This window comes from Astatotilapia calliptera, chromosome 15 (genome assembly GCF_964374335.1).
Source record: "Astatotilapia calliptera chromosome 15, fAstCal68.1, whole genome shotgun sequence".
Lineage (NCBI taxonomy): Eukaryota > Metazoa > Chordata > Actinopteri > Cichliformes > Cichlidae > Astatotilapia > Astatotilapia calliptera.
Genome location: NC_137436.1, coordinates 30,182,232 through 30,195,969, shown reverse-complemented (window position 1 = coordinate 30,195,969; position 13,738 = coordinate 30,182,232). Strand labels below are relative to the sequence as shown.

Genomic DNA, 13,738 nt, shown 5'->3' with positions numbered 1-13,738 from the left:
TCACTGTGTTTGTGCTGTTTGGATGGTTTTAATGGAATTCCATCCATCCATCTTCACCTCTGCTTATGAGGAGGAAATTTCACACATTAGAATATGAGCTGAATGGATAGATGTGCTTTTTGATACATTTTGTGAAACTATTTACAGTGGAGTGGAGCAATTAAAGAATTTATGGAATGACAACTAAACCGGAAACAGAAGTTATTAGTTTCTAAAGTAAAATTTTACATTTGCAAAGGTTAATTGTAAACTGGCCCAGATTCACAGGCTGCTTTATATTATGGATTTATTTCCATTAACAGACACTGACTGTGTATCAGTATTAACAGGAATTTCACTAGGCTCATTTCTCCATCCATAAAAGCGTTTGTGACAAAGCTATTTCCTCATCTGTTGCTATTAATGAAAGAGTGTGAGTGTGCTTGAAGTTCCGGCTGTGGGAGAAGCTGCTCTCACTGAACAGGAATGTGCTTATTATTATCACATGACATCAGCTGAAAGGCTACACTGTGTCATAACCTCAAAGGTGTCCCCCTGATAGACTACAGGCGCTCTGCTCCCTCCCGTACACAGATACAAGAGAACACACATTTAACCACATTCACACTCTTCATGACCACGTCTCTCCAGATGGGATATTTTAAGTTGGTGTGCTCACTGTGTAGGAATGTCATGATCTCCCTCTTAGAAGAATGCTGTGTGCGTGTGTTACGTTCATAAATTTTAGCATTTGTGTATACGTTTGTCCAGCTGCTGGCACACTACTACTTATCGCACTTAGACAAAGGGATGGCCCTGCACTGAAACCTGTATGTTCAGGCTGGGGACCTGAAACGTCAAAGTCATGATTCCCATGTCCTTTTCTGGGCAAAAAGTTGCACCAGTCAAGAGCGTGAATATCCTCTGAGCCTAAAGACATTCATCAACACCAGCAGAGGCATTTAACTACAACAAAACAAACTCCAACCCTGACAGCAGAGCTGAGATTGCCTCTTCGCTCTAATTAGAACTGATTCAGCAAGTACACCTCCGTCACCAGAGGGAGAGCACACAAGACAAATTACACTATCTCTAGGAGTTCATGTTTCTTTGTCAGAATGTACCCCTACAACAAAAGTCCCTGTGGGAACACAGTTCTGTAGCATAGATGCTACTAGTCTGCTTTTATTTTCTCTCATATATACAGCACTGTGCAAAGGTCTTGAGACACCCTTCACACTCTTCAATGGGAACGTTTTGTTAAAAATGTGTAAAAATACAACTAAGCGCAGCAGCCCCACCCACCTGCAGTTCAAACCTTCTGTTTGTAGGGTCAGTTAATCAGAATTTCAGTGAGGGATCTGAAATTCAACCAGCTAAATCGGGATTTGTCTAGACTGTGATTTATGCCAAGCTATTCTCTACTATCCCAGAATAAAAATATAGAGCTCGAAATGAGTTTAAGAAGTTTTAAAAGAGGCTGAAAGGTAAAATGTTGGCTATGAATATTCTTACTTCTAATTTGGAACTTGTCCCTTGATAAAGATAACCTTTATTATGCTGCACATTGTCCCGACAGTTGGTGTACTCTCCAGTGAATCACCTAGTCTCTTTAGCTTACAGTCTTGGGAGAGGCTAGCAGTGTGGAAACTTGCTGCACAAACTTGCTGCACTGGATCACCTCCAGTATTGGGAAAAGTTCAAGACATGTTTTTTGTTTTTTGTTTTTTTTTTTAAACCGTGCTTGGATTCAGTGATTGGTTGGTGTAAATTTTTTAACACTCCATTTGCTGTAACTTAACTAATATCTAATATAAAACATGTAGATTTTGAGGTATGGTTCTGTATGATGTAATTTACAATTTTAGATGTAATTCTGACAGAAATGGAGTGAAATAATACACAAAACAACTTCATCTTAAATAAATTGTGGTTGTTACTAATAACACATGATGTGAGCAGTGTTTTTGGGAGAACCATTGTAAATCTAATTCTTAGCAGTTGAACACAGTAGTTACCAGTGGATAAGGGCTCCAAGGACCCACTACAGAAGGTCTTTGAACTGTTATAATCAGTCCTGCTAGTGGGTTGCATCACTGCCAGGCTGTTCATGTTCTGACCATCAGGCAGTGTTTTGGTTTAATCTCTAGGACCAGATGGAATTAAATCTTGCAAACTATTAAATTATCATGAAGCTTTAGGAGTGACCCGTAGGTGTTTTCATGTGTACCCACAAACATCTCAACAGCAGCTGATTGGAGCAGTCATCCTTTTCACAGAGGATTATTTCTGCACTTTCCCTGTCTGAGTAATAAAGCACATATGGATTTAGAACAGAGAAAGGCTTTAAGATAACTTCCAACATTGCTGGTTGACAAATTGCACCAGGTGCCTACTTCCCTGCTAACATTTTGCTGCTAGCACTTTGACCATCATCACACAGAAAATTGCAAAATGAATGAAAAACGTGGACCTCTTCCTGATGAAACTTCTTTTACTGCCATCAACCATGACATCATGAGTTATTTTTAATCCCGAAGATATTCTGATGCTGTTGCAGCGCTGAGGATCCCACAGGGACTAATTTGCCATCAGAGTGTAGATTATTGTAGATCTGGAAAGCCTCCAGAGAAGACTGAAATCCTCAGAGACATGGCTGTGCTGCACTTTCATTGGCCATGAATCCAGGTTTGCTCCGTTTTTCTGTAATTACATCAATGCACAACTGAGACATCGTGAGAACTGGGACAGTTTAAGTGTGTGAGTGACAGGCAGACAAGGGAGTTAAGGAGGGAGCAACTTTCCATGGGCTCGCTTTCTTCCACCTTTTCCTTCTATCATTCTTTTCTCTCCATCTTTCCATCCTTTGGTGTTTTCTGTCTCTCTGCTAGTGGAAAATGGGAGAAACCCATGTTTCATTCATACCACTGCTGAAGGAAGAGATTTTACTTTGATCTTTACACTCATTGTCCGCTTGTGTAAGTATCTCTTGATGGTACTGGGATGGAAGCCCTTGTGACTTCAAAACTGATTCAGTATTTGATGCCATAGATTCAACAAGGCGATGGGATCAGAGATCTTGGTCCACACTGACATTATGGCATCACACAATTGCTGCTAATTTGTCAGCTGCACATCAGTGAATATTGAGTGTGAGACATGCTTCTACATACCTTTGGGGGGGGGGAATGGTTATTTCAGTTACTGTTGCTTTCTTATTAGCTCAGAGTACTCTGGCTTTCATCCTCTGACATCAACCAGCCGTTTTTACCCACAGAACACTTAAATCACAGTTCTGCCACATTCAGATGCTCACGTTGAACTTCTGATGGTTGTCTTAACCATCTCAGCATGCCTAAATGAGTTGCTGCCAGTTGATTGGCTAATTTGATATTTGCATTAATGAACAGTTGAACAGATATATTTAACAAAGTGACGAGTGAGTGTGTAAGCACAGAAGAGTGGGTAAGTCCCAGAAGAGAGCTGTGCTGTCACATTTAAATTACTTTCAGTTGTCTTTTGACTGTAGTGATCCCAGGTAAGCTTCCACTGTGAACAGTTGTCAATTCTGTCTGTCATATTATGTAGAAGGTGAATCTGGTCTCATTTTATACCTTACCTGGGAAGCTGTGCAGAATTCAAAATCTGCAGTTTAAAATTAAAAGGGTAAATATAGGATTTGAAACAGGTGTTAGGTCGGTCACCCTTTTCTTGTTATAGTAACTGAAGTCACCTGCTTGCCTTGGCTTAGAAGTGAACAATCAACATATATGCTACTGTGTGAGAGCACAAATCCAAACCTTCCTCCGTGTGTGTGTGTGTGTGTGTGTGTGTGTGTGTGTGTGTGTTAGTGCATTAGGCCGAGTGCAGTTTTTGTGTACCCCTCCGGCAGATGGAAGCAAAGGGAGTTTGCATTAAGCAGCATTTGTGCTGATGATTGACTTTTAGCTGTGAGTCAGCTTTCAGAAAAACAGGATGAGTGAGGGCAAGCAATGTGACAGCGTCTCATTTGGTGTGTGTGTGTGTGTGTGTGTGTGTGTGAGAGAAAGGGAGAGGGGAGTGCCCTTTGGCGTTTAACTTAATTTCCCACCATCTCTCTTCTTGGTTGTGTAATTTATGAATGTAACGCTCACTTATTTGCAACAAGTATAATTTATGACCCCGTAAATCAGGCTATGACAACACAGTCGAGGCTTTCCAATGAAATTAAAGGTGTGTGTGTGTGTGTGTGTGAACCTGACAGATTACACCTTCCCGCTGTTTGCACCTGCTCTCTGCCTCGCATTTTATCTCTTGTACTTTCCCCCAGTTCACACCCTACACAGACACACTTTATTTATTTGTACCCAAAAGTCTATCAGAGTGCTGCATGGCTCTGGTACATGATTTCATATGCATTCAATGGAGCAGGGATCTGTCCTATGAAGCTAGTTCAACATGGCCATTATCTGGCTTCACTCATCCTAAGAAAAACTATCATCTGAAAAAGCTAAGCACATGATACAGACTGAACATGTGCGCGGTGTGAGTGTGTGTGTGTTGGTAAAAGCACACTATAGAGTGTAAAAACTGCTGTATGATTGTTTGGAAAAGCACTGTATAGCTTGAAGAATTGTATTTATTTAAAATTCACTTTTTAAAGTCTATTTAAAGGGAGAAAAGCATGCCGTGTATGGTTGCAGAATTCTCCTCGCTCTTATTTGTCAGTAATTACAATGAAATTAGATGTAAAAGGACTCCTCCTTTTAGCGTGTAGTTGTATTCTTTCAGCTGAAGTCTCATTGGTGTGAAGTGGTGTTGAGACAGTCTCTTTTTACTTACTGAGCTCCACAGGCTTTTCCTGGAGTGGACATTATGTTTCAGAAGTGCTCTGGGGGGTGGGGCTGTGTGTTGATCTCTTATCTTCAGCATAACCTGCTCTAGAGAAGAGCAAGTCTTCAAATACGCAATCCATATGGCTTAATGGTGACCGCGAGGCAGTCCACTAACACCTTGTAGTATCGGACCAAAAAGGGAATTATAAATAAAAAAATGTAGCACCACAGAGCGCTGAGAGGCAGACCATTTTTGTAGACCAAACTGGTCTACAAATATGGGCTTTTTCCATAGGGTTCTGGATACTGGAGGCCATAAGCTCCCCTCCATTTAACAGTTTGGTGTTCGTCTTTTCGTTTACACTTTTCTAACCTGTAACTATTGTGCTTTTTAAAACCTTTTAATGCAATATCAGCTTACACCCCCAGTAAGCTCTGCTGCACAGCATACTGAGTCTGTGCTTACATCCTCATGGAGTCATTGCTACAATCTGCATAGTAGCCCAGTGCACAAAGTAGAAAATCTGATGGTTGAAATCAGAGAAAAGGTCTCAAAATGTCTTCTTTTTCTTATCAGTTCACTGTGTTTTTGTTTTTTTGTTTAATTATAGTGCACCATTTAAATATTGTTTGGTCTTACCTTCTAGTTAAGGTTCTAAAAAGGTGTTAAAGTATTCGTTTTTATTTTTCAAACATGATAGTTTTTCCTATTGTGTTCTTTTTTTATATTCTTGTAAACTGAATGGTTTACCTGCAGCGATCTTTGCGCAGAATCTCAGCTATAGCAAATTAAAAATGGCCTCCTTAAGTTGCACTTGATTTCATTTCCACATGCAGGCACACAGAAGTGCTCACACTGGCTCACATGGCTTAAATGGTTCATTTCTTGTTTCCCTGTTCTTCTGCTGCTGCCTTCTGCTGACACCTAGTGGCTAAACATGAGTCTGCAACCACTGTCTGTGCTGAACACAGTATTAAGGTCACATTTTAAGATTTTAGGTGAGGGGAAAAAGCCACAGTGAGAGTTTTGATATTTCTGTGTCTCTGACAGGCACACCTGGCTCTGTGCAGCAGGCTTTCACATCAGGCAGTGTGTGTGTGTGTGTGTGTGTGTGTGTGTGTTTTTAATGCGCACAGATTTTAACGAAGTTGGGTGAAGTTGCGAAGTTGGCTGAACAGCATGGTTATTGCACCGAGGAAAATTTGTTATCATATGACATGACCCATTTCTGTAATATACTTTCATATCTATATTATTGCTAATATATATTATAATATATCTATATCATGGCTAAAGCACTTCTGGATGGATGCAAACTGCATTTCGTTGCCCTGTACCTGTGCATGTGCAATGACAATAAAGTTGAATTCTATTCTATTCTATACGTGTTATGTAATGATGGTGAATATGTGCATCAAACTCATTCATAGCATTTTATCCTGTTTTGTTTGTTTGTTTGTTTTTTAACCCATCTCCACAGCTAACTGTTCATTGTAAAAAAATAAATAAATACCAGCACACATTTGATTGTAGACTCAAAGAGGCTCAAATAAAAAAAAATTATTTTTTTATTTGGAGAAATTTGACCAAGACAACAGAAGCGATTGAAAGATGATTTTCTTTTTTTTTCTTTTTCTTTTTTTCTTTTTTAAATTGCATCATTTTCCTGCATCTCTTTTGCTCCTCCAGGCAGCTTCAGGAGGCACAGAAACAGAAGGAGATGGAGAGGGAGCGCCAGGAGCGAGAACGTCAGGAGAGAGAGCGTCAGGAGCGGGAGCGCCAAGAGAGGGAGCGCCTGGAGCGAGAGATGCTGGAGCGTCAGGAGCGCGAACGTCAGGAACGGGAGCATCAGGAGAGGGAGGCGCAGGCAGAGAAAGAGCGACTTGAGCGGGAGCGCCAGGAGCAGCAGGAGCGTGCCGAGCGTGAACTGATGGAGAGGGAGAAGGTGGAGAGAGAGCGGCTGGAGAAGGAGCAGCAGGAGCAGTTGGATAGAGAGCAGCAGGACTGGGAGAGAGGGAGACGCATCTCCAACGCTGGTGAGTAATCCACTTTGTGTTTCTGCTGCTGCGCACACTTGTTTCATTTTACTAATTTTACTACTACAATATTACTAATGTGACTGTTTTCTGTCCAAGGAGCAGTTTGTCTCAGGCTCACAGTAAATATAGACTAGTCAATGACAAGCGTTATCTTTCAGTTATCTCTCCAAAGTACATTTTAAAATGGTCATTTTTGTTATTTGAACATTTAGTGAAGTTTTTGTGTCAGTTTCATACAGTGTCATTATTGTGTTAATATTTAACAGTTTATTTATACGCGTGGTGGTTTTCAGTTGGTATAAAACAAAATTCCCTAAAAGTGGTACATGATCTGAGTGATGATGTGATATTTAGACTTGTTATACTTTAACCACAATGCATATTTTTGTTTTGTTTGGTTGGGGGGGGGGTTGTTTTTTGTCTTCTTATCCATCCATCCCAATTAAAAAAACAACTCAGTTTTCCAGCAGCAAGCAGTGCCTGCTTTTGCATTGCACTGTGGGTGAATCAAGTCCATTAGCAGTGCACTCAAATATCCAAGTCTTCTTTGTATTCATGGTGACTTTTTGAATGAGGCTTCATTAATGAAGCCTCATTCGGAGGGAAAGGAGTTAATCCCTTTTAACTCCTTTCCCTCCATTTAAGAGAGTTTAAGAGAGTCTCCTTCTGATTGGCTGCAGCTTGGAAACAAAATTTGAGCCAGCTGGGAGGGGCCTCTGTGCTCACAGGAAGCATTGTGTGTTTGAGATGACCATGTTGGGATGCCTACTCGCATTGATGTCATAAAGCGTCAAGGCTAGAAACATCAGTCTGAAGCCTGAGCACTTAGCTCACAAGGAATTTGCACGCATATGCTGACCTCATTACTGGACCCTTTTGCAATGTTTAATATGAACATCCACTTCTGGAACAGTACACGTATGACTAAAAGTAAGGAAAAGCAGAATTGGTCCATTTCTCAGAAGTAGCAGTTGATAATTTTCCAGTAGAAACGCTCCGAATGTTCCAAAACAGGTTACTAGATGCAGTACTTGAAATACAGGAAATGTATTGAAGAATGAAGAGAAGCGTTCTGTTTTAACATTTTCATCTAGTCTCATTGGTGCTGAGTTACAGTAATCTCATCTGCCAGGCGCTGTGAGCAGATTCCACATGAATGCAACAGTTAGCGTGTTATGTTAGAAAGTGTGCTGCCAGCTCATACACAAATTAAAATTCTACAGTTTATAAACTCTGAGACTGAGGAAAATAATTTTGAACAAACACATCACCTCAGTCAAGCATAGAGAATGAGTGCAAATATTTGCAGTCAAGTGTAATTACTGCTTAAATTGAGCAGCAGGGTAGAGGTGTAGGTAGACGCCACCCTAGTGTTGTATGCGTTCTAAACTGGAGCTGCTTGGTTGTTAGATAAGAATGAAATTTCCTATAATCCAACTCTGGGTTAGCGGGGAAGGCTGTGTTGGATGGCATGCTTCAGTGCCACGCTTGGCCAATTACCATATGCATGCATAAGCACACACACAGAGGCAGGCAGAGTTCAGTGGCCTGACTCAGAGCCTAAAAATACATCATCATGTCGAATGCTGGTGAAACCCCCCTGGGGTTGGATGTTTGTGTTGGTGTGTGCGTACGTGCATGTAAAAGCCCTACATGTCATGCAGAATAACACTAAGAAACAGGGTGCAGTGATTGCTGTTTACAAAATCTGAAGTACCACTGCAGTGACTGTGAGGGAGCTACTAGGATGCTATCTCACAATCAAATCAGAATCTAACAGGAACTTGGGCTGATTGTGTGATTTTAGCTGTAACTTGTGTGATTGCTGTGCTGTATGATTTTTTTTTTTCTAAATTCTTCTTTTTAGAAACAAGTTTGCCAATTTATGAGATGGTGGTAGAACCATATTTTTTCAGCAAAAAAAGTTGGGTTTTTTTTTAAACTATGTCCAATTAAGAAATTAAATTTAACTTAATATAGAAAATATATAGTATTTACAGTAACTCTATATAAAAAATAGTCCTGTGAAAATGGGCTCACAGAACTTTTAGACAGTGGACCTGGGTGCCTTGTGAGAGGCAATGACAGATTTAATTAGGTGTCCCTTCACGTTTTGAAAGATGAATTCTGTTTCAGTAGAGCCCTTCATCTCACAGTCACAACACTCCTTGCTCCAACTCTACATGCACATATACCTCTTTGCAGAATTGAAGATTCTGCAACCCTGACCCCACTGAGACTTAGCAGTGTTGGGCTTCATGGCCCTCCCCGTATTTGAACCTCTGCAGGAGGTTGATTTAAAACATCTGTTTGAAAACAGTTTTGCTGCTAGCTTTAGCATCTGCTAAACATGTCAGTAACATTCATGCACTTTCAATGTACTCTTCGTGGACTCTGGTTTTCTCAAGGGCAGACCAGGGTATTGCTGAAACCCAATGGATGTTGCATTTGATTGTGGAGGCAGTTGCTCTTGGTTATATAAATTGGGGGTTGCAGGCGCCAGTCTACTATACTAGTAGTCTGGCAACCAGTGCACTCATGGCCTTGGAAAATGTAGCAAAAGCAACACTTAATTACAAGCTCGGGGTCCTCACTTGGATAGATGGGCTATTTGCGAATTGGTAGTGATGAGCATTTCTGGCAATGCGAGAGTCTGAGAATTTGAGATTACTTGTGTAATCCAGGTTCTCAGAGTAGCATGAGTGAGAATTCTCACCAGGTAGCTGTCCTCATTGAAGCGAAGCTAGATGAGGGGCTTATCTTGAATAATAACTCTAGCACAACTCTAGGTGGGCTATTCTGCCCAACGTGGTCGTTGCAATCACCGGCCAATGAGGAAGGCCCTTCCCATGATACTTTCACTCGTACTACTCTGAGAACCGAGGTTACGCAAGTAATGGTGCTAATATGAACATCTAACATCTGCAATAAAAAACAATCACAAAATTATCTTTTGTGAATATTCCCTTCCACAGTATTACTCTGAGCAAAAACCTAAAATCCACTCGCAAAACTTAGGAAATACAGGTGTGGAATTGCAGCACGTGTAAAGTGAAGTAGAGCAGAAGGTGATGTAAGGATTACACCATCCACAAACATTGAAAACATATGGCAGGCACAGAGAACACAGTCTAGGCTATGCTAAGCACTAGAGGTGCAAAATCAAAGTAATTAGACAGGGTGGGACCAAGCTAAGATGCATAATGAACAAGAGAGGGAATTTAATGTGAATTCATTGCATACTGTTCCTTTTTGACGTGAAGATGTGCTTCTACACCCCATTAAAGCAATATGAGGTGTGATCAAAAAGTTCAAAATATTTAAAAACATTTAAAAATTAATCAAATCATTCAAAAATCAAAAAACCTTACTTGATCTAAATGTGCCTGATGTTCCATTCATAATGGGTTTTTTTTTTTATTGCTGCAATTTTTAGATCAGTCTATAGTAGGCCCATTGAGTCCAATCATACTTCTGCCTTGTTTTTTGTTTTTTTTGTTTTGGGGGGGGGGGGGGGGGGTGGCGTGCTTGTTCTCTCAACAACACAAATGAATGTTGGTGAGAAAAAATAAACTAAGCATACTTGTGGTCTGGTTCCTCATCAAAATGTAATATTTTCTTAACTTTCTAAAGTGAAAGAAGTAAAAGCGGCCTCAGGCTCAATTTGACTCTTGTTTTCTTTACATTTTAATGTATTATCCCTTTCTTGTTCTTAAAACATCAGTTTAAAAAATAATGGACACCAATTACAATATGGGCATCCCATCTACTAGTAAAGACTCTGATTTGGACATATAAGCTATGCATCTGTATACTACAAACTGGAAGATCTCCAGGCTGAGGAACTGGGTTCAGAATGTTGTCTTTCAAATGAGAAAGATGGGTCTGTTATTATCAGTGTTGGTCAAGTTACTTGAAAAAAGTAATCAGTAACTAATTACTAATTACTTCCCCAAAAAAGTAATCCCGTTGCTTTACTGATTACTTATTTTCAAAAGTAATTAATTACTTAGTTACTTCAGTTTCACGATTGACAACCTGAATAGGTGATAAAGCGATAGATCTTTCAGCCCAATTCTACTTTTTCTGCATAATCCATCATACAAAATGTAATCAAATGGAAAGGTCCCTTTTTAAAACTTCTTTTATTAGTTTTAATCGTTTAACTTTATGCATCAAGCAAAAATTTAATTATATGCAACATTCTCTGACTGGAAGAAATTTGTTTAATATTTAAACCTATTTTCTGCACATTCCAGCACATAAAATAATATTTTTTGTGTGTTTACACTGTCTTTCAAATAGATACAAGTAAAACACAGCAGAAAATAAATAAAATCAAAGACTCAGCGGTCCTGTTGCTCTATTTTCACCTGTAAAGCAGGAGTGGCGTAGGCGTAGGCTTACCCTGGTGCAGGTGTGCCGCGGCGGTCAGTGGAAGAATCCACGAGTTTCTCTGTGAGTTTCCCATTACGTCGTAGCTACTCGGTGCTTGATTGGAAGTTTAGGGGATTATTTTCGCTGTAAAAAGAAGTTTTCTTCCCACGCACAACGGACGCTAATGTTTTTGTCACTTTTTATGGAATCAAACTCAAAGTAAGGTCAGTGCTTCCACGCTTTAAACGCTGCACGCTCATACTCTCTCCCGCACTCGATATATTATCCACTGTTGATCTGCAGACAGCTGTTGTCACGAACGTCGCACTCGCTTACGTCACTGTCATGAGACATTCTCGAAAAAAATCACGGTTTTAGTAACACAGTAACGCAGCGTTCCTACGGGAAAGTAACAGTAATCTAATTACCGTTTTTGCAATAGTAATCCCTTACTTTTTTCAAGTAACGAGTAAAGTAACGCGTTACTGCCCATCTCTGGTTATTATGTAGGTATGACGATACTGCATACTCATTACAATCATTAAACTATCAACAGTGCAGCCTGACTCTTCCTAAAATGTGAAAGGTGCATGTGTGAAGGCAGCTTTACAGAATCATTCTTCATGCAACTATCACACTGCTCAAAAGTACGATTATCCATATAACTTTCATCACCTTATCCCGGACAAGCCCCTAGTTCTGCTAATCATATTAATGTTGTTGTATTCATGCATGACTATTGCAATTACATTTCAGGAAATTTTCATTGTTTAATGTCTAGAATTAATTTATCTGGACCTGTTTGTGCTGCTGTTGAATAGTCTTTATGACATTGGTATATTCGTCTATACTTTGGATTTGTTATGTGAGATATCAGAGTGAGATGAGTGGTAAGCTGTCATTTGATTGTTGTCCTCAGTACGTTCATTCTTTCCCTCTTCTTTCAGTGAGCAGAAGTCTGAAAGCTTTCTATCTCTGCCTGTGTCCTCAGTGCTAACACCTGTTTACTAACACAGTAGCATCACCTTAGCCTAAGAACATACACACAAGCTGGAGGAAAACTTTAGTTTAGCTCTGTGCTGGTTTTTTCTGCTTCATCTGCCCCCTTCTCTTTTTTCCTCCCTCCCTTCTTCCGTCTATCTTTCCTCACCTGCTGTCTTTCCCTTCTGTGTGCACGACGGCTGCTTCCTTCCTGCCTTCTTTCCTTCGTTCTGTCCGCTTCTGTCCTGTCTTGTCCTCAACCTCGGTTTTGTCCAATTCGCACGTCCAGCTTTCGAAAGCACATTGTGCACCCCCACACCTCAGGAGTACGGCAGGACCCCCTCCACGCCCATATCTCCATCCACGCCCACTTACCCATCTCCTGGGACCCAGTCGCCATCCTCCACTACAACACCCCCAACCCCCCCACTCAGGCACTCAGCCTCCCGATTTGCCACCTCACTCGGTTCTGCCTTCCATCCTGTCCTGCCTCACTACGCCACAGTTCCACGGCGACAGCAGGCATTTCCCCAAGCCCCACCGCCTGCCCCTGCTCCTGCCCCTGCTCCAACTCCTCCTCCACCCAAGTCTGTGGTGTGGTCAGCGTGCAATTTTACTCCATTGCCTCCCTCACCTCCGGTCATGATAAGCAGCCCCCCGGGGAAGGCCACCGGTCCAAGGCCACTGATCCCGATTGCCGCGCCATCCCCTCTCACCCAAAAGCCTCCCTCGCCATCCCCCAATGGGCCACCCATGTTTCCCGCACCTTCTCCTGTGACCATCCCACACGGCCACACCCCCCTCAGCATTACCTGCCCAACACCACCTCCCCCGCCTACCCCACCCCCTCTCCCTTCGCCCATAGCTCCCCCTCCGTCTTCCTCCTCAGTCTCGTCTCCCCCCTCCTCATCCCAGGCTCCTGGTGTGCCCTCTCCCTCCACAGCGCCCCCTGCTGCTGCAGCTGCTGCTGCCACCTCTGCCTCTGCTGAACACCTCTGTTGGGGCCTGGGTCTGTCGGGGCCAGGGGAGCTGGACACAGCCGCAGGCTCAGAGCCCCAATCGGCTCAGGGGGATTCCTCCTGTCAGCCCCAGCCCCAGGGTAAGGCCTCCAGTCTGGATTCTGCTCTCTCTTTCTCACTGCTTTTCTCCCCTCTGTCTTTCACTGCTTGCAACTCACACTCTAACAGGGGTTGGTTGTTACATTGTCACTGATCTGGCCACAACACAAAGTAAGTCCTGTGACACAGACTGATCTAGGAGTTTTCTTTAGAAAAATTGTGCCTTTCCTGGTTGCTGTAACTCAACTCAGTCTGGTTACAATTTCTAATATTAAAATATTCACTATGGTAACTTTTGTGGGATCTCAATGTGTAACAGCTATTGTTTTCCAACTTCTAGCTTCTTTGTCAGTCTCACAAAGCCTGTGTATGTCCTCGTGCTGGCTGGCTGTTCATTGGATATGAAATGTGTTGTTGTTCAGCATGGCATGTCTGTGTCTTTGACAGACCTGCGTAAAACTCTTGCTTTCTTCATCTCTTGCCTGATTT

The 13,738-nt window shown here is 41.7% G+C and overlaps 1 protein-coding gene across 10 annotated transcripts in view; it reads left to right on the top strand.

The window, feature by feature from the left end:
- The window catches only part of enah (ENAH actin regulator), a 143,507-nt gene that overhangs the window by 118,780 nt on the left and 10,989 nt on the right, over positions 1-13,738 (top strand). For 8 of the 10 annotated variants that reach the window (XM_080289856.1, XM_026194524.2, XM_080289855.1 and 5 more), the window contains exons 5-6: positions 6,484-6,830; positions 13,135-13,290. In XM_080289856.1, the coding sequence (XP_080145982.1) occupies positions 6,484-6,830; positions 13,135-13,290 (503 nt within the window). Of the gene's footprint in view, positions 1-6,483; positions 6,831-12,480; positions 13,291-13,738 lie in introns of all 10 variants that reach the window. The other 2 variants (XM_026194518.2, XM_026194527.2) reach the window with 2 other exon arrangements.